At 45.5% G+C, this 18266-nt stretch overlaps 1 protein-coding gene across 5 annotated transcripts in view; it reads right to left on the bottom strand.

Moving 5' to 3' along the window:
- The window catches only part of TBC1D1 (TBC1 domain family member 1), a 248435-nt gene extending 234033 nt beyond the window's left edge, over positions 1 to 14402 (bottom strand). For 3 of the 5 annotated variants that reach the window (XM_008957562.6, XM_008957561.6, XM_063603511.1), the window contains exons 1-2: positions 14138 to 14270; positions 2088 to 2597 (exon numbers count right to left, since the gene is read on the bottom strand). In XM_008957562.6, coding sequence (XP_008955810.1) covers positions 2088 to 2504 — 417 coding nt within the window. In that variant the 5' untranslated portion in view covers positions 2505 to 2597; positions 14138 to 14270. Of the gene's footprint in view, positions 1 to 2087; positions 2598 to 14137 lie in introns of all 5 variants that reach the window. The other 2 variants (XM_008957560.7, XM_003832157.7) reach the window with 1 other exon arrangement.
- Positions 14403 to 18266: the final 3864 nt, after the last annotated feature.

Raw genomic sequence — 18266 nt, 5'->3', positions numbered from 1 at the left:
ATTTGGTTATAAATCTCTTTCTCTTGTCAGGCATCCGAATGACTGGCCAGAAGCCTGTTCTCAGATGGCCGTAAAAAATTTTGGGAAAGAGTCAAATGTGTAAAATGCTGAACAACGATTCCACGCACAAACTCTCCCCAAGGAAATTCAGTCCAAATACTATATAGAGCTGGACTGAGGTACAGGCTGTTCAGTCCTCTCATTTTCATTCTGGAATTCGTCCAAATAATAGGAGCCATTAAGTTATACATGTAGTTTTTAAAATGTTCCTCAAAGATGACCAGAATCTCATCTTTGAAAGCTGAAGGCACTCATCTAGGTATCATGTTTCTTTTTACCTAAGACGTGAAATGAAATTAGCATATAATCTGCCTCTAGTAAAATTTTCTTGAATGAAAATGTTTTTATGGCTATAAATGCTTACTAAGTTTCAGGTCCAGTGCTATCTCATTTAGTCTTTCCAGCAACTCTATTGGATAAATACTGTAATTATCCCCATTTAACAGATAAGAAAACAGACTCAATTGCCTGAGGCCACCCAGTTTATGGGTGCAGAAGTAGGATTAGAGTACAGGAAGTTAGTCCCTCTGAATCTCCAAGCCTGATGCTGCCGTGCCCACTTGAGATGCATGGACAATAACATGAAATGATTTATAATATAAGAGTTTGATTCTGTGAGTGAAATGGTGGTTTTGAGCTCCATATTAGCCTTTATTTCACAAAGCCTTCTCTACCCTTTGGGTGTGTGTTAGGCTCCCTTCTCAGTCCTTCCATTATGTCCTATACGTAGATCACCTGGTCCTATTCCCCACTGATGCTCCTGCCTTCCTACAAGCCTCTGCTAATATCATCTCCAACAGTACCTGCAACAGCAATTCTGAATGACTAGAAGAACCAATAAATGAACAAGCAAAAGGGCATCTACTTGATACCAAGAACATTAATTTCTAAATAAGGTTCTTACACCCTAGAGAGTACATAAAATAACCTAATGGAGTGCAGAGAGAAAACTTTAGCATTTCTATTCAGATTTTAACCTTGAAAATATGAGAAGCTTTCAAGGCTTCACTGACAGTTAACATGTGGATTGACACTCGCATCCTCGCCCTGTACATATGGCAGACAGCTTGAGTCACATGTGACTTGGCTGGCTTGGCACCCAAAACAACGGCAAGACTCCACAGTCCATGGGGTTAGCTGTGGAGCCCTGAGCCCAACTGAGAAAGTTGCTATTTGCATTATATTTTCAATTTTATCTAAGCTAATCCTCATAAAATGGGCAAGCATCTTCAAATGAGTCCTGCCCAGAACTACGACGAATGCTAATAACAAAGCAAGCACAAATGAACGAGGAAAGAGCAGAACTTTTACCATGTCTCATATTTTTTTTCAGCCATATCATGTGATAATAACAAGCTAATCAGATCTGACCTGAGGTTTGCGAAAGAAAAAAACACAAAGAACCCCTGATCGCATCAAAACTTAGATGCATATCCAGTGTTCTTATCAATGACCTTTGCCTAAGTGAACATTATGCCTTGGGAAACTGGCCAGTAGCATTTTTACACAGTTTATGAATGACTATATTTTTCTTAATAGGATTACAAATGTGGAGATTTAGAACTTTGCCACTCAAAGTGCAACCTGCAAAAGGACAGCATCAGCATTTCTTAGCAGCTTGTTACAAATGCAGTCTTGGGGTCCACCCCAGACCTACTGAATCAAGATTCACATTTTAACAAGATCCCCAGGTGACTCACAAGCACATTTCAGTTTGAGAGGCATGGCTTTAGAACATTCATCTGAAATAATGTACATCTTAACACTTCTGCTCTTAATTAGTAGTTTTAGACTGATTTCTCTTGAATTTTTGAATTCAAAAACTGGCAATTTCTCGTATCTGTTTTCAAATGTGCTTCAAAACTATAAACTATCACCATAAACCAAAAATTCAGCTAAGTAATCAATTTGTAACTGCAGCATTAATTCCTTATTCATTTCAGTATACTTAAAATAAATATCCTGACCCCCATACAATAAAAACCAGCCAGCCACACCTTAGTCTTTTGGATCTCCATTTCACTTACTTTTGTTTGATCATCGGCTTTGAACACATAGCAGATACTCTGCCGGTGGACGGCGTCTTCCTTAATGAGACAAGCAAAGTAACTTGGGTCATGACTGTTGTGAATCAGTTTGTGAACACGCTGAGGCTTGCACTCAAAGATGCTGGAATAGATCAGGGGATCCCACTGTTGACTTCTCCCTGGCTCAGGTTCACATCTCAGTCCAGAGGGTGAAACGCAAAGCCGGACTTGCTTGGTTACAGGTGCCTTTCTGGTGGACTGCCTGCTGAGTCTTCGCACCTCAGCCACAACCCAGGGCAGCATGGGCATGGTGGTCAGGGAATGCACAGGCAGGGAGCCCACCAGCTGCAGGCCAAAGTCCACCGAGACCTCGTTAGGAAGCGGATGTTTCCTTGCTGTGAATGTTATTGGTTCCATCTTGGGAAGGGTCTGGGAACTCCGCAAAACAGTTACCACTGTTTTTCTGTTTTGGATCAAGCAATCTATTTTACACACTTCATATGCAGAAACCTGGGGGAGAAAACCAGAGGCATTAGAATTTAATGAAGTCATAGCAATAGCTACCTTCAAAGGGCTATTATTTCAGAAGAACTCAAAAGCCTGAAACCCAAATGTAATAAGAGGTGCAAATAAGCTTCTCTGCCTAGAAAGAACTTTCTCAAAATTGTATTCCATATAAAACCTGGTTATGGTATAACTGTCACACTCATTACAGGTAACAAAGAGCCCACTGGGAAACTACTATGAAACATAAACCTCCTAAAGCCAACAAAGGCCCCCATGATAGAAGACGATACAGTGCTACTCTGAGAGCATTAAACCTCATTGTATATTTAACATATATTTCAATAAATTTTTAAAAGATAGTCAAATTCAGTGTAAGTGACTCCCCCAAGAAATAACTCTTATGGGAAGAAATAGCTGCTATCCATCACTATAGTCTACTGAACCAGATCAGTTTTAAACAACTGATCTGGGACAAGTAATATCACTTAAGATATTACTTACATTTTAAAAGACTCGCCCAGGTAGTCTAGAGGTTCTGAATCACAAATCCACCTTCCATTAACATGTATTCAGTGCCTATGATGTTGCAAACATTGTCTTAAACACTGTTTTATTCAGTTCATGTGCTATAAGCTATCACTCCAACACCTGACTTCTTCTCATCAACAGATATCAATGTTAGGCCAGGTGCAGTGGCTCACACCTGTAATCCCAGCACTTTGAGAGGCCAAGATAGGTGGATCACCTGAGGTCAGGAGTTTGAGACCAGCCTGGCCAACATGGTGAAATCCCGTCTCTACTAAAAATACAAAAATTAGCCTGGTGTGGTGGTAGGTGCCTGTAATCCCAGCTACTCAGGAGGCTGAGGCAGGAGAATTGCTTGAACCCAGGAGACAGAGGCTGCAGCGAGCCAAGATTGTGCCACTGCACTCCAGTCTGGAAAACAGAGTGAGACTCTTTCTGAAAACAACAACAACAACAACAACAACAAAACGCTTCTACCAAACCCAAATCCAAACTCCCTCAACTACATTTCCCTCTCTATGTTCTTTCTTCCTTTTTTTCTTGAGACAGAGTCTCGCTCTGTTGCCCAGGCTGGAGTGTAGTGGCATGATCATGGCTCACTGCGACCTCCACCCCCTGGGTTCAAGCAATTCTCCTGCCTCAGCCTTCCAAGTAGCTGGGATTACAGGCATGCACCACCACACCTGGCTAATTTTTGTATTTTTAGTAGAGACGGGGTTTCACCATGTTGGCCAGGCTGGTCTCGAACTCCTGGCCTCAAGTGATCCGCCCACCTTGGCCTCCCAAAGTGCTGGGATTATAGGCATGAGCCACAGTGCCTAGCCCTTTTCTGTTTTCAACAATCACGTTTGATGTATCCTAAAGCCTTCTTGTCCTATTGGATGACAAAACCCTTTTGTTCAAAGCTGAGTTGTCTGTGGGATCTCAAGCCCTATTCTTTACTCACGTGCTCCCTGGATCTTCAGTCTCTCCTGTATCCGGCCCCCTGCCCCTGCCCCACTCCCCTAGCATATCGACAAATGCTAAGGTGAAACTCCATGAAGGCAGGCGTTGCATCTGTCTGATTCACTGCTATTTCCCTCGTGTCTGCCATAGTGCCTGACTCAAAGTAGGGACTCAATAAGTATTTTAAAAGAATAACTGAGGGGCTCAATAAGTATTTTAAAAGAATAACTAAGGTCTCTCCAATCGAAAAAAAAAAAAAGATATTTCCTTTGATTTCAAACTTCCCTTGGCCATGGCTCTTTCTCTTCCTTCCCTCCAAGGTAAGGTCTACACTTACTGTCTCCACTTCCTATTGACCATCCATTCCTGGTTTGTAAGGCCTGGTTTGCCCTAGGGATCCACTGAAATTCTGTTAAAGTTGCCGAGGTCCTCAAGGTTGTAAAATTTAAAGGAGGCTATTTAGCTCCTGACTGCCTTGTTTGCTCTGACGAATTTCTCAATCTTGGCCACACCTTCCTTATTTTATTGATTGATTGATTGATTGATTGATTGAGACGGCGTCTCGCTTTCTCGCCCAGGCTGGAGTGCAGTGGCGCGATCTCGGCTCACTGCAAGCTCCGCCTCCCGGGTTCACGCCATTCTCCTGCGTCAGACTCCCGAGTAGCTGGGACTACAGGCGCCTGCCACCACGCCCGGCTAATTTTTTTGTATCTTTAGCAGAGACGGGGTTTCACCGTGTTAGCCAGGATGGTCTCCATCTCCTGACCTCGTGTTCCGCCCGCCTCGGCCTCCCAAAGTGCTGGGATTACAGGCTTGAGCCACCGCGCCCGGCCACACCTTCCTTCTTGAAACTCTTCTGGTTCTTATCTTACCTTTCTGGTTGTTTCTTTCCACATACTTCAAAGGCTTTTCTTCCTGTGTTTGACTTCATCCTCTCCCCTCATTTCACCTGCTGTTTTGGGCAATCTCACCTAATCTTTTGGTGTCAAGCATCACATTCTGATGATCCTGCTGCTGATGACAGCAGCTGACTTCTATTGAGTACCACGCACTTTGCCTATGTTGTCTCATTTAACCTTTGTAACATTTATCCGCTAGAGCCCACGATGATGAACTAGGAAACTGAAGCCCGGAGAGCTTCAGTCACTTATCACAGGAGATGGGGGGCAATTTGCACTTGACTGTAAATCCCATCCCCTTGACTGCTGCACAAGAATGCATCTACCACATACACCCTAATGGTGCCCAAGTGTTCTGCTCCCACGGAAGCCTCCTTGCTGAGTTCCAGATCCATATAGGCCGTTAAATATTTCTATCTGGATAGCCTATAGGCGCCTAGGCCTGAATTTAGTTATTTTAAAGCTAACTCAGTCTCATCTCCCTCCTTCCCAGAATTTCTTTTCCCTCCTATGTGCTGCATCTAGGTGAATAGCATCACTATTCACTGAATGGCCAAGGGGTCATTCAGATTCCTTCTTCATCCTATTACTACCTCTAACTGACTTCACCATCCACTCTTTCTTTTTTGTCCTAGAGAAAAGGTGCCCCATCCTTCAATCCACCCATCGCATATTTCCTGGAGTAACTTAATCAACACAAAATTTATCATGTCACACCCCTGCTAAAAATTCTCTAATAATTCCCCCATACAATCTGAAGTCTTCTACCTGGCATATAAGGTCTCTCAGGAATCTGGCTGTGTCTATATCTCCAACTTTATATTCTCCCCTAAAATGCCCTCCTTGGTGCACCTTTTGGCTCTGAAGATAGAGAACTAGTTATGGTTCCCTGTTTCTCATGCCTCTGAGCCATGGTGCATACTGTTCCTCTCTCCTCAGAATATAATCCCCGCCACAAACTGCAAAGGGTCTGAGATTTTACCTTACTTGCAAACTAACACGTTAGCCTGCCACAAGTTAGCCTGCTGGTAGAAAACATGAGACTCCTGGGTTGGAGACGAAGGACAATTTATTACTCAGGGCAGTCACAGTAGCCAGACAGTCAGTATTTCTGTTGGTTCCCTGACCCCCAATTCCCACAGGTCAGGTGACATCTGTATCATGGTGGGTTACAGGAAAGGCAGCTGAGTTTAGGGAGCCGGAATATTTTATAGTGGGAAGTACAGGAAGCACGCGTGTCTGCCCTTTGCTCCAGAGGAAGACTCTATTTCTATCTTCCATGACTGTTTGCTGTAGAAACATGATGGAAAAGGTAGTTTGGAACACAGGCACTCAATGCCCTGCTTACAAGGTGTGTAGAAACAGGAAGGACCCATGGAGAGTCATCTCCCAACAGTCTCCATCCTTGTCTTCTATTTCCAACTACTACTTAAGTCCTACCTTAAGCAACTACCACCTCTTTTTTCCAAGGTGTTTTAGGGCATGTATCAGCAGGCTTTTCTGCACTTTCTACCCAATCACCATATTTAAGAGTTTGAATAGGTGTCCCTCAAGAAGACCGTAAGCTTCTTGAATTCTTAAGGTTTGGGGTTTCCAAAATCAGTATTCAAATTTTAAACCTTTTCTGAACAGGAACTGAAGTCTATTCTTTTTACTCTGTGTTTTTCTGTATAATATATATGCACAATGCTAAGAGCAAATTTTTGTAATATAATTTGACCATAACTCATAGCTAATTTTTTATTTCAAATGTTCAAGAAATAAAAAATAAACCAATACTTTATTTACAGCTCAGGCATTTCATGAAAGTAAAGTCCCTGACTGTTCTTTAAAGCACAGCTTCTCCTAATAATGAAAACGGACTTGAAGTTCACATAATCCCATAAATAATGATCTCTCTTTCTCTTTATTCTCTCTCTCACAGGTGAAAATGACATTAAATGTCTGGATCGACTTCTACTCCTGTAACAGAATCTGTTTCATGTTCTAACTGTTGACAGCTGCTAATCCCAAAACATGTTTAAAGAAGTACTAGAATTATTACAAAGGATAAATCTGAGCTCTATCAATTATTTTAGATGAAGCAGTTATTAATATAGTGGCAACAAGCATAGCAGAATTACTTTCAATTTCCTTCTTAGAGTATAGATGTACACAGTACCAAAAATTCAGTCATTTAAATCAGTTGATAATAATCAGTCATCAAATGAGTCCTGCCATTTCATTGACAAAACATTTCAATGCCTGAAGTTTTTGTTTTTCAACCAGCTGTAGCATGTTCTTAGCTTCTCTGTAAAAAGTAGATTAGACCTTAGCACTGTTCATAAACTATCAAATAATAAGTTCTACATCCAACATAGCCATAATTATTTATAAGCAATTCAGATTCTGCTAATATAAGATTCAGGGTAACTTAGATCAGGTGAATATCTACATTACTTGTCAATAAAAACTTCCATAACAGAGATAAACTATGCAAATAATATTAGGGATTTGGTGCAAAAGTAACTGCAATTTTTGCCATTAAAAGGAATGGCAAAAACTGCAATTATTTCTGCACCAGTTTAATACTAACAAACCATTTGATTATTTTTTAAAGCCATCTCAATCCACGTTATTTGCACTCAACCTTTGACCATTCTTTAAGCCCCAAATAGAACCTCCTATTCCAAGGAGAACTCTTATGTTTCATACCCTCAGCAAGAAATACTGTGATTCCAACAAGCTTCTAGTAATGTTCTTGTTAGTAGAGTTGTCTGTGTACACGCCCTATCCCTCTACAGCAAACCTGTGTATTCTGCACAACTCCCACCTAGCACAGTCTTTAAACATAGTAGCTACCCAAGACACAAAGATGTCCTTTATTAGAACAGTTTCAATAATCTTGTTAATGTGTCCTGCTATGCTACATATCTCTGGCAGCATACACTTAGAATCATAAAATTTTAAAGCTAACAAGCTCCTTTTAAGCCATTTAGAAATTTCCCTAATATTTGAAATGAGGCAACTAGATTCTGGAAAAGTTAAGTGGCTTGTCCAAATTTAGTGACAGAATTGGGACAATCCAAGTCCCTGACTCCCATCCAAGTGCTGCAGAGAACCCCAACTTCCTCATGAAAACACTTTCAAGTGTGAAGTTGAAAAAGCAAGTTACTCAGCTTCTCCAAGTCTTGTTTGTTCTTATAAGAGAATGGAACAAGATCATCCCCAAGTTTTCTTCCATCTCTAAAATCTGGTGAATCTTATTTTCGTAATGTATAATACCAAATGTCCCCAACATTGTGTGGGGATGGAAAGCTGCTCCCTTCTTCCCTTAAAGAACAAAAATGTGGGGGAGGTACATGAAGAAAGGATGGGAATTATTGATCAGGAAGTGAGAGAAGCAAGGGTAGGTATTAGTAAGCTGCTTATTGGGAACCCCCTTTGTTCCTAGCCCCCTCCACTCCTTCACAGCAAACTACAGAGAGCAGGATGGGGACTTTACAGTAACTAACAGTACAACAGCCTCTGCAGCTTCAGCCCTCACCTCCTCAGAATGCTGGTGGGAGTGGGTAGGGAGAGAAGAAAGGATGAATGGAGGGGTGCTAGTGGCCTCTAGCTCTAGGCCAGATTAGGAACCGGCCAATATTGATTAGCTGTTGGGGACCACAGAATGGACAGGAAGTCCCCAGGCAGCTACTCATATTGCTCTGTGAATCAATGGTTTAATTTCTCTGTTCTTTACGCCAGATGGAGTGAGCATGCACCTGAACAGAATTATACTGCAACCTGAAGTACTCTAATCCCATGCAGTAGGCTCACTGGCTTGGCTACACTCTTCATCCACTTCCTCCACAGGATTCCACCCCAATGGGAGCAGTGTGTTCCTCACCCAGGAATCCCACAGGGAGCAACAACCCTTGGAGTAGAGGCTGTTTCACCATTGCATGGAGCTCCTGAAACCAGTGGTTCTAAATGTTTTCATCATCAAGGATGCTTTAGTACTGGGGTGTGCCTTTCTAATTTGACATGTAAAGTAATGATGCTTTTGAATGACTTCTTTCTCATATAAATTATTATTATTATTTGAGACAGAATCTCACTCTGTCACCCAGGCTGTAGTGCGGTGGCGTGATCTCAGCTCACTGCATCCTCCGCCCCCTGGGTTCAAACAATTCTCCTGCCTCAGCCTCCCCAGTAGCTGGGATTACAGGTGTGCGCTACCATGCCCAGCTGATTTTTGTATTTTTGGTAGAGATGGGATTTCGTCATGTTTGCCAGGCTGGTCTCCAACTCCTGACCTCAAGTGATCTGCCAGCCTCGGCCTCCCAAAGTGCTGGGATTACAGGCATGAGTCATATAAATTAGAGCCAACTCAAGGCTAGTCCTTTAGAATGGCACTGTCACTTCTTATACTCTTCATTGCACAGGAAAAAGGGTGGGAAATGGGCGAGTGTCCTAGCTGGCCCTCAGAGATTATGTATAACCCTCCTACCTGCAGTGTTCCTTTAAGTTATTCTGCTAAAAGTAAAAAGAATAGTTACCAACACATTATCATAGTGTGTTTATTAACTGATTTAACTTACAAAACGTTGGACAATAAAGGAATATTATCATTGAATAGTGGCACAGAAAAGTGAGGTCACCTGCCCAAGGCCATACTATAAGAAGTGGCAGAATCGGGATTTGAACCCAGGCCCTTTGGCTCCAGAGTTTGCTTGCTCTTAACCACTTTGCTAGAGCAATATCTGTTGACCACCTACCACTTCATGGACATTTTACATTCATGATCTTCTGTACGTTCACAAAGCTGAGAAGTAGGTTTTATCATGCTCATTTTACCAAAGGGTTCCCTCACTAATAAATTGTGAAGGCGGCATTTGAATCTATATCTGTCTTATCTACAAAATTCTGTTGTTTCTCATAGATGATATCCAAAGATCCCATAGATCTTTAGATGGGAATAACCCTCAAATATCTTTCTAGTGGATTAGCTGGGTTGGTCTATCTAAATTTTGCTTGGCCTCAGCAATCCAAACCTAACATCAAAATTATACTCTAAAAGTATAAAATAAATAAACATAATAATAGCAATAAATAATATTGAGTGCTCACTGTGTACCAGGCACTGTTCTAAGCACTTTGCATGTATAAATTCACTAATTCTGGCAACAAACCTATAGGGCTTACCTAATTCAGAGGTTTAGATTTGCTGATTATATAAAATGTGCTGATAAATACATGCATTGTCTTTTTAAGAGAAAAATAGCTGCTGCTCATCTCAAAGGAGACAGGCACACTCAAAATTAAATGCCTCTTTGTTGGTTCTAAAATGTATTTCCTACATTCTGCACAGCTTCATAAAAACCTACATATCAAGAGTTTTTCCGTTGGCCCAAATATGACACATCTTTTTCTAAACATCTGAAATCTGAAAAGGGACACATTGCCCCTGCATCTAAGACCTCATCAAATGGAACTTTTGGCTTAGAAATGTCAAAAACTGGTCGGGCGCCGTGGCTCACACCTGTAATCCCTAGCACTTTGGGAGGCCAAGGCGGGTGGATCACAAGGTCGGGAGTTCAAGACCAGCCTGGCCAAGATGGTGAAACCTCACCTCTACTAAAAATACAAAATTTAGCCGGCCGTGGTAGAGCACGCCTGTAGTCCCAGCTACTTGGGAGGCTGAGGCAGGAGAATCACTTGAACCCAGGAGGCGGAGGTTGCAGTGAGCTGAGATCGCGCGCCACTGCACTCCAGCCTGGGTGACACAGCAAGACTCCTTTCAAAAAAAAAAAAAAAAGTCAAAAACCTTGAAGATGAAAACCTTCATGACTTTTGTGAAGAATCTGGTCTAAAGATATTTTTTACTGGAATGTGGTGTTGGAAAGGAAGAAAAGTCAGTGAAGGAAATTGTAAGGTAACAGTTCTGACTGAAAACCTAAATCCTTCGTCATCACTACAGGGATACAAACCCCAACACTACTCTGCTGCTGAATGGACTCAGTGGCACGATCATGTTTCACTGCAACCTCCGCCTCCTGGCTTCAAGCGATTCTCCTGTCTCAGCCTCCCAAATAGCTGGGACTACAGGCACATGCCACCATGCCTGGCTAGTTTTTGTAGATCTATATTTTTGTAGAGACAGGGTTTTGCCATGCTGGCCAGGCTGGTCTCGAACTCCTGACCTCAAGTGATCCACCTGCCTTGGACTCCCAAAGTGCTGGGATTACAGGCATGAGCCACCATGCCTGGCCATGGACTCAGTCATTTTAATGAGCAGATTTTACTTCTCAAGTTTAATGACCAGGAGATGAAAACTGCTGAGAAATATATAAAATATTGAAACTAACGTGGTCATTAAACTTGAGAAGGGCAGCACGGTAGACTGGAAAAGGGCAAAACAAATGATCCTGAGGCACCCACACATATACAGGAAGTCCCCAAATGGGCCGTGATACATTTTCAGTCCTCTGGGAATCTGAAAAGAGCAAAAACTGGGGACCTACAGAGAAATGCTGTGGAGAGAGTAGGAAGGACTTCAGGGAGCTGCCATTCTGTCAGATCAAATTAAAAGCATGTTCAAAGACAGAATCCTCTTGAGCCCCTTGCTCTCCTCCCTACCATCTACTCTAGAAAGCTGGCGGCCAACAGAGCAGGCAGCTGTGGTGCCTGCTCCAGGCACCAAGACAACTGAAGATGCTGCTGTGAACACAGAAGAGGTAACAGCCATGCTGCTTGATTCAGGCTCCCCACTGCTTGCCAGTGGTACATCCTAGAAGATCCTAGAAGATCTGGACCACAAAAAAGCCACCCACCCACATCTGGCTCTGCACAGGGGTACATCTCATTGTCATTGCAGCCTTCCTGGTCAGAGCTGTCTTCTAGGGAAGTGGGGGACAGGGATTATCACCAGCTGGATAATGAGGAAGAAGGGGCAAGCTCTGCTGCTTCAGAGTTGCACGTTTCCTCCTAATACCCACTAGTGTTTTGACAAACTGTGCCTTATGGGACACCAGGTCAACACTGCATGACTGCCACCCAACCAGAAATGCTGTCGTGGTGAAAAGGGGAAGCCCCAGCACTCTCCGTGGGGTAGATAACAATAGACTATGACCAGGAGACGCATTTGCAAAATTTTCCTTTGAAAACATAATTTAATAATTTATAACTACACTAGTGATTTTTTTCCTATTCTCCTGGTTTGCAAATGGCTGGACAAATCCACAGGAAAGAAATTATTTTAATTATCACCTGATGATTTTATTTCCTGCTTTGAACCACTTAGTCCCTTCCAGGTCTCCTTGCACTCAATAGTGTTAGAATGCTCTACTTGTGTTCACTTCAGAAAATGTCCCCTAAACTCTTTTTTTTTTAAGAGATGGGATCTCACTTTGTCACCCAGGCTCCAGTGAGGTGGCACAGTCATAGCTCACTACAGCCTCGAACTCCTGGGCTCAAGTGATCCTCCTGCCTCAGCCTCCCAAGTAGCTGGGACTACAGGTGGGTGCCACCACCCCTAGCTCACTGAAAAAAATTTTGTAAAGATGGGGTCTCACTATCTTTCTGAACTCTTGGGCTCAAACGATCCTCCTGCCTCAGCTTCCCAAAGCATGGGGATTACAGGTGTAAGACACTGCCCCGGCCTAAACACTTTATATGATACCTTTTAACTCACAGCTGTGGCTACGATCCAGTAGGGCATGTTATGTCAACGGTTACTTATAGATAAATCTGGAGAGAAAGCACTTGTTGGGGTCTTATTTTTCTATAACATGCTAGAAAAAAATAACAAGAAACAGGCAGACTGTGAGACTATGATAGCATCCAATTTCAAATCGTTGTAAAACACCTGTTTACAAAAGCAGTTAAACCTTTTCTATGCAAACTCTTTCATGCCATGTCCTTATTCCTTAAGACAGCTCCAAGGAAGGAGTTGATTATGACGCACACCTCTTTCCCCACCCAGAGAAGCCATCTCAACTCTAGAAAAAGGTGCCGAACTCACCTGTCCAGGTATTTCTAACCCACGGGAGTGACAGAACACGAAGAGTCAGAAATATAAAAAGTCGTTCTGCGAGGTGGATTCCCAGCCTCTGGGAGCAGCCCTCCTTTCATTCTTCCACCCCAATCCCTCCCACATGCAGCTGACTTCCAAAACACAACAAAAACCAGAGGTGGCCATTCTCCAACTCCTACCAATTCCAGCTCACATCTAGGGAAGAAATTTCTGCCCTCCTAAACAAGGGTTTTGGACCAGGGCCTCTGCATTCAGCTTAGGTCCAGTGCAAAAAGTTTAGAAGTTGTACAGATAGCTGAGTTTCTTGGGTGTGACCTATTTAAACCAGGTCATTTTAAAATGCTCTTTCAAAGTCTGATTTTATTAATAAATGAAATCATCCCATCATAAAGGAAACAATGAGAAATCTATGAAGGGAAAACATATCCATTAATATGGGGCACCCTGAAAATTAAACTGTTTGGTGGAAGGAACAACCATCACTTTCAATTTCTTTTTAAAGCAACTTCCAGAGAATAAGCTATGTTAAGTAAAATCAAAACAGGAAAAGCCACATCTAGGTGGATTTCAAACGAAATGATACCTCTCTGAAAAAAAACAAAAACAAAACTTTAATGCCTGGTGAAGTTTGAGGGGGTCTCATAATCACAGAGCCATCAGGAAGCGGCTAGAAACAATGAAGCAGGGTTTCAAAATGACTGGTACAGGATGTACCCATAGAAAGAAATGTTGCGCGCACTGGTGGAGCTGCCAAAGTTACTACTGCAAAGTACCCTGAACTTTTAAAGCGTGGCTTGGGGTCACTCTGACCACACTCTTTCCAATCTGGTCGCCTTGCAAACACGCTAGGATAATTGGCGGGAGGGGGGAGGGGAGAGATGCGCGGACCAGTGAGCGGGCGGGGGTGGGGGGAGAAGCCGGCGGAGCTCTCGGGTCGCTAGCAACAGTAAGGTTTCGCTTTCGTCCAAGGGCGGCGGGGGTGGGGGGGTAAGGGGAGCAACGAGATGGCAATGAACTTCCTCTCCCGAGAGACCCTGGCCTCGCGTCCGTGGGCGGCCAGATGCCTTCCCCTCCGCGGCCAGGCGGGGCAGGGGCGTGCTGCGGGAGGGGGCGGCCGCGATGCCCCGAGAGGAGCCAGCAGGGTGGCCAGGACGAAGCCCCAGGAAGCGCCTTACCTGTGCCGCGGCGCGCTCAGAGCCCGGGGCCGGGCCGGGACGCGCAGGTGCTTGGGGGCATCCTGGGGACGGCCTGGGCGGGCGGGGAGTCCATCGTACCCGGCTGGCTGCGCTCTTCCCGCCGCGGGGGGACGGGGAGGGGGCTCCCCTCGGCTCGGCGCCCGCCTCTTCTCCACCCAGCTGAGGACACAGCGGGTCCCGCGGCGGCGGCAGCAACAGGCACCGGCGGACGGTGGCGGCACCAGGATCAGCAGCCGAAGAGGAGGAGGAGGAGGAGGAGGAGGAAGAAGAGGAGGAGGAGGAGGAGGAGGTGTCTGCGCGCGGCTCTGGTTTCCTCCTCCCAGCCTGGGCGAGCGCGCTGGAGGCGAGGGGAAGACAGGAGCCGGGATCTCCCTACTCGGTCCCCGGGGAGCTGGGAGGGGGACTCGGTGTCCTCCTCCTCCCCACTGCGCCGTGTGACTGTGCCCGGGCAGCACGGCCCGGACGGGCGAGTCACACGCGAGCAACAGCTGCTGCACTGCGGGTCCGCCGCGGCCTCCCTCCCCTCCTTGCCACCCCCCGCCCCCAAGCCCGCGGGCCATCCTCAGCCAGTGTCTGTGGGGGGAATAGGGGGGAAGTACTTGGGCCGCCGCCCCATCCAGACCCCTGCGCAGGATCTGGGCACAGCGTTTCCCTGGGGAGCCGGGGGCGCGGGGCCCCGCGCGTGATGCAGGCCCTCGTGGCGGGATGTGCAGTCGCACACCCTGTCCTTGGCTGCCTATTTATAGCAGGTGGCACTGCCCGCCGCTTGCTCGGCCTGAGTGGCTCTCAGCAGGTGGCACTGCCTGCCCGCTCTCCGGGCTCCCAAAGGCGCCTCGCCTCATCTGCACCCTCCTCTTCTCCCTCCGAAACAGACGTGGTGGAAACTGCACACAACATGGGGGGCGGGGGCCGGGGGCGACCAAGCCACCTGGCTCTCCCCCGCCTTACCCCTTCTCCTTGTCCTTGGAGGATGGCAAGAGGTGAACTGAGGCACGGATGCCCTATGGGGCGCTGGCATGCGAGGCAGGAAAATCAGGGACTCTGGGAAACAACGAAGGCGAAGTGCCCTCCCGGGATTAAACACCAGGAAACTCCATTTCTAACCAATTGCGGGAGTGACGCAGAGCCTGGATTAGGCGCTTTTTCCTGCCCCGCCAGCCCGGCACACGCGCAGGAACACACACCACACGCACACGCACACCCCAGTGTGCATGCCCCGATCAGGTCTGGGGACATTCCCAGCGGTGTTGTAGAGTGCAAGGAAAGACGCGGAGGAGATGTGAAAAGCGGGACGGAGCTCGCTCCCTAAGACTAGGGGATGGCAGTGTGCAAAAAACAGGCGAAGCTCCCAGATCCCTATCCCACCAGGCACAGAGGCGCAACGTCACTCGCAGGGTGGGGAGAGGGATCTGAGAAAAGTAAGAAGCATCACATCCTCTCCAGAGAAGAGTCCGCAGGGAGGGGAGAGCCGGGTGCTCGGAGGAGGCAGTTCCAGACCCCCAGGTGGCATCTTTCTGGATTTTTTTACTTAATGTAGCTGGGGGTGGACTTTAGGGAAGTGGCTGAGCGTTTGAGCTGTACGGTTGGACTTGAATCCAAATCCCAGCAGGTGTGGTTTAGGCAAGGTGCTGGACCTCTGGTCTTCATTGTCTTACCTGCTAAATGGGACCAATACACACCTTACAGGATCTTTGTGAGGACAAAGCAGGAAAGTGTAAGTAAAGTGGCCAGTGCAGTGACACAGACGTACATGGTCCTCAACTAAAAGCAGCAGCTATTATCAATATTACTGTGGCCCAGGAGGCAAATAGAGGGCCAGGTTTCCTCATCGTACCAAGAGCAGTGTCTTCCTTGAAGCCCACTGAGCTTCTTGTAGGCTTTTAGATTAGGGCTGTCTTATGGCATTCCCTGATTTCCCTGGATGCTTACATCCAGGGGAGGTATTTTTAAGTGGACCCAAGAGTTTTATTCACAGCTTGACTTAAAACTCTCACAATAGTGGTAGCTATTCTTTACGGAGGCGTTAGTCGATTTGGGGTATTGTGCTAGATACTGTCCTTATATATTGTTGCTAATTTGCTCAAAAACTCTGCAGGGCAAAGATTGTTAAATCCATTTGACTAAGGAGAAAAGTAAGAGGTTAGTGCCTACAGGGTTAGTGGGTGCTGGAATCTCCAAGATCCAAAGCCCTTTATAATATACTTCTCTCTGGCCACTGTGTAGCCCTCAGCTCATTCTTTGTCATTGAGTAGTTATTTGTGTGCGTAGCCTCAACTCTTTTTTAAGAAATATACAGTCATAAATACTGTAATGAGTAGAATGTTAACTGGGTTATGGAAATTATTCTTTAGGTTACAAGACCAGGTAAACCAGTTAAACCATATTGTTATCACTTGGGTCATATCCCAAATTATTTCAGGTTTTTACCTTCAACTCTGTTGTAGAACTCTCTCTCCCTGTCTGCAGTGACCTGCTGCACACATTTACCTCCAGAGTGCTAGGAGGTCGAGAAAGGTACACTAGCATTCATTTCATTGACACTCTAAACTGCTTTTTGTATGTAACCCACCAGAGGATGGTTGAAACTGTTACCTAACAACCCTGCTTGCCAGGCCCTGCTCCTGGGAAAAGGGGTCAGGCCAAGGGGAACAGAGATAGTTTGCTGGGCTCTGCTTACAGAACATCCTGGCCAGAGCCGCCTCCCATCCTGCCACTCCACTACCTTTTCTTTCCCTCACTCGCTCACCTCCTCTACCCTCTCTTCACCCGTACCCCTAGTCCCAGAGTACAGGAAGGCTTAAGTACAGGTAGGCAGCCAGGCGGGGTGCCTAACCAGAATACAGAGGTAGGAAGTGGCTGGGTGGGGCCCAGATGCAGGCCCAGGCCTCATATCTCTCAAAGCATTGACATCCGGCAAGTTCCAGCTCAGAGATTTACAAAACTAGTGGCAAATGACCATTTGCCTTGACCCTTACCTAGGTTAGGGAGAGGTCATGGCCTTGTGAGAAGCAGCAATTTCTGCATCACTTTTCCAGCTCCCAGGACAGCTAGCACCCTAAGAATGATGAGGAGGGATTTTACCATACTTTCAACTTCCGGGAAACAGAACTCCCTCTATAGTATGCAATAAGGATTGTTGAACTTCTTTTTTAAATCTATACAGCATTATCTTAGAAATTAGGGGACAGCTTGCTATCAACCTATTTGGCCTTAGGTTTTCTAGCAGTTGTAGAACAAATAGTAAAGGGGACTTTGAAGCAGATGGTGATACCTGGTATGGCAGGATGAAGACTGTCAAATGTGGGTGGGGAGATCCATACTGGCCCAGTGCAGAGTGCAGAGGTAAGAGCTCACCACTCAGCTCTTACCTGCAGGTGCCATTGCTCTAGGAGGGAAGTAGCTCCTTCCCCTTGATATGTGGCCACGTGACTCCCAGGAGAGCTGGTACACACCATGGTAGAAGCGTGCGCCAATGGGGCCTTGGTGATGGCAACAGAGAGCTCCCTCAAGGCCCAGGAAGGTGTTCTGTTGGTCCCTCTTTAAGTCACCGATAACAAAAGCAAGTAGAGAATAGGGCCAAATGCTCCAATGATTCTGCTTCAGCTTCTGATTCTTCGGACGGAGTATGACCCAGGAACACAAGGAGTGTGGAGCTCTTCACCACCATGGGCATTTAGCTGACATCAGCTATGGACCCATTGGCTCAGCGAGTGAAAACCCTGATGCGAAGGCACCGACCATCATGGCTGCTGCACTTTTCCTGTCTGGACAACTTCCGCACCTCCAGCTCTTCCCAAAATCCTGCCATGGATCATTCTTTTAGGGCTTCTCCCATAGACTCTTTCCTAATTTAGCTATTTGCAGCATAATTAATTATTCATTGCCAAAAGCCAGGAACATTAATATCAGCTTTAAGATGGCTGCAGAGCTCTAGAAAATTGTGAACCATCGATGCTATTAAATCACATGAAAAGCTCAGAGGCTGAAAGAAAACAGAGGCCACTTTACTTTTAAAAAGTTAAGGGAACCATGGGAAACATATATACATCTAGAATTAAAATCCTTCGTTGATGTAGAAAGAAGACCTTTAACAAAATTAATCATCATT

Source organism: Pan paniscus, chromosome 3, assembly GCF_029289425.2.
Source record: "Pan paniscus chromosome 3, NHGRI_mPanPan1-v2.0_pri, whole genome shotgun sequence".
Lineage (NCBI taxonomy): Eukaryota > Metazoa > Chordata > Mammalia > Primates > Hominidae > Pan > Pan paniscus.
Note: the sequence above shows the minus strand (reverse complement) of the source record. Positions and strands in the feature narration are given on the sequence as shown.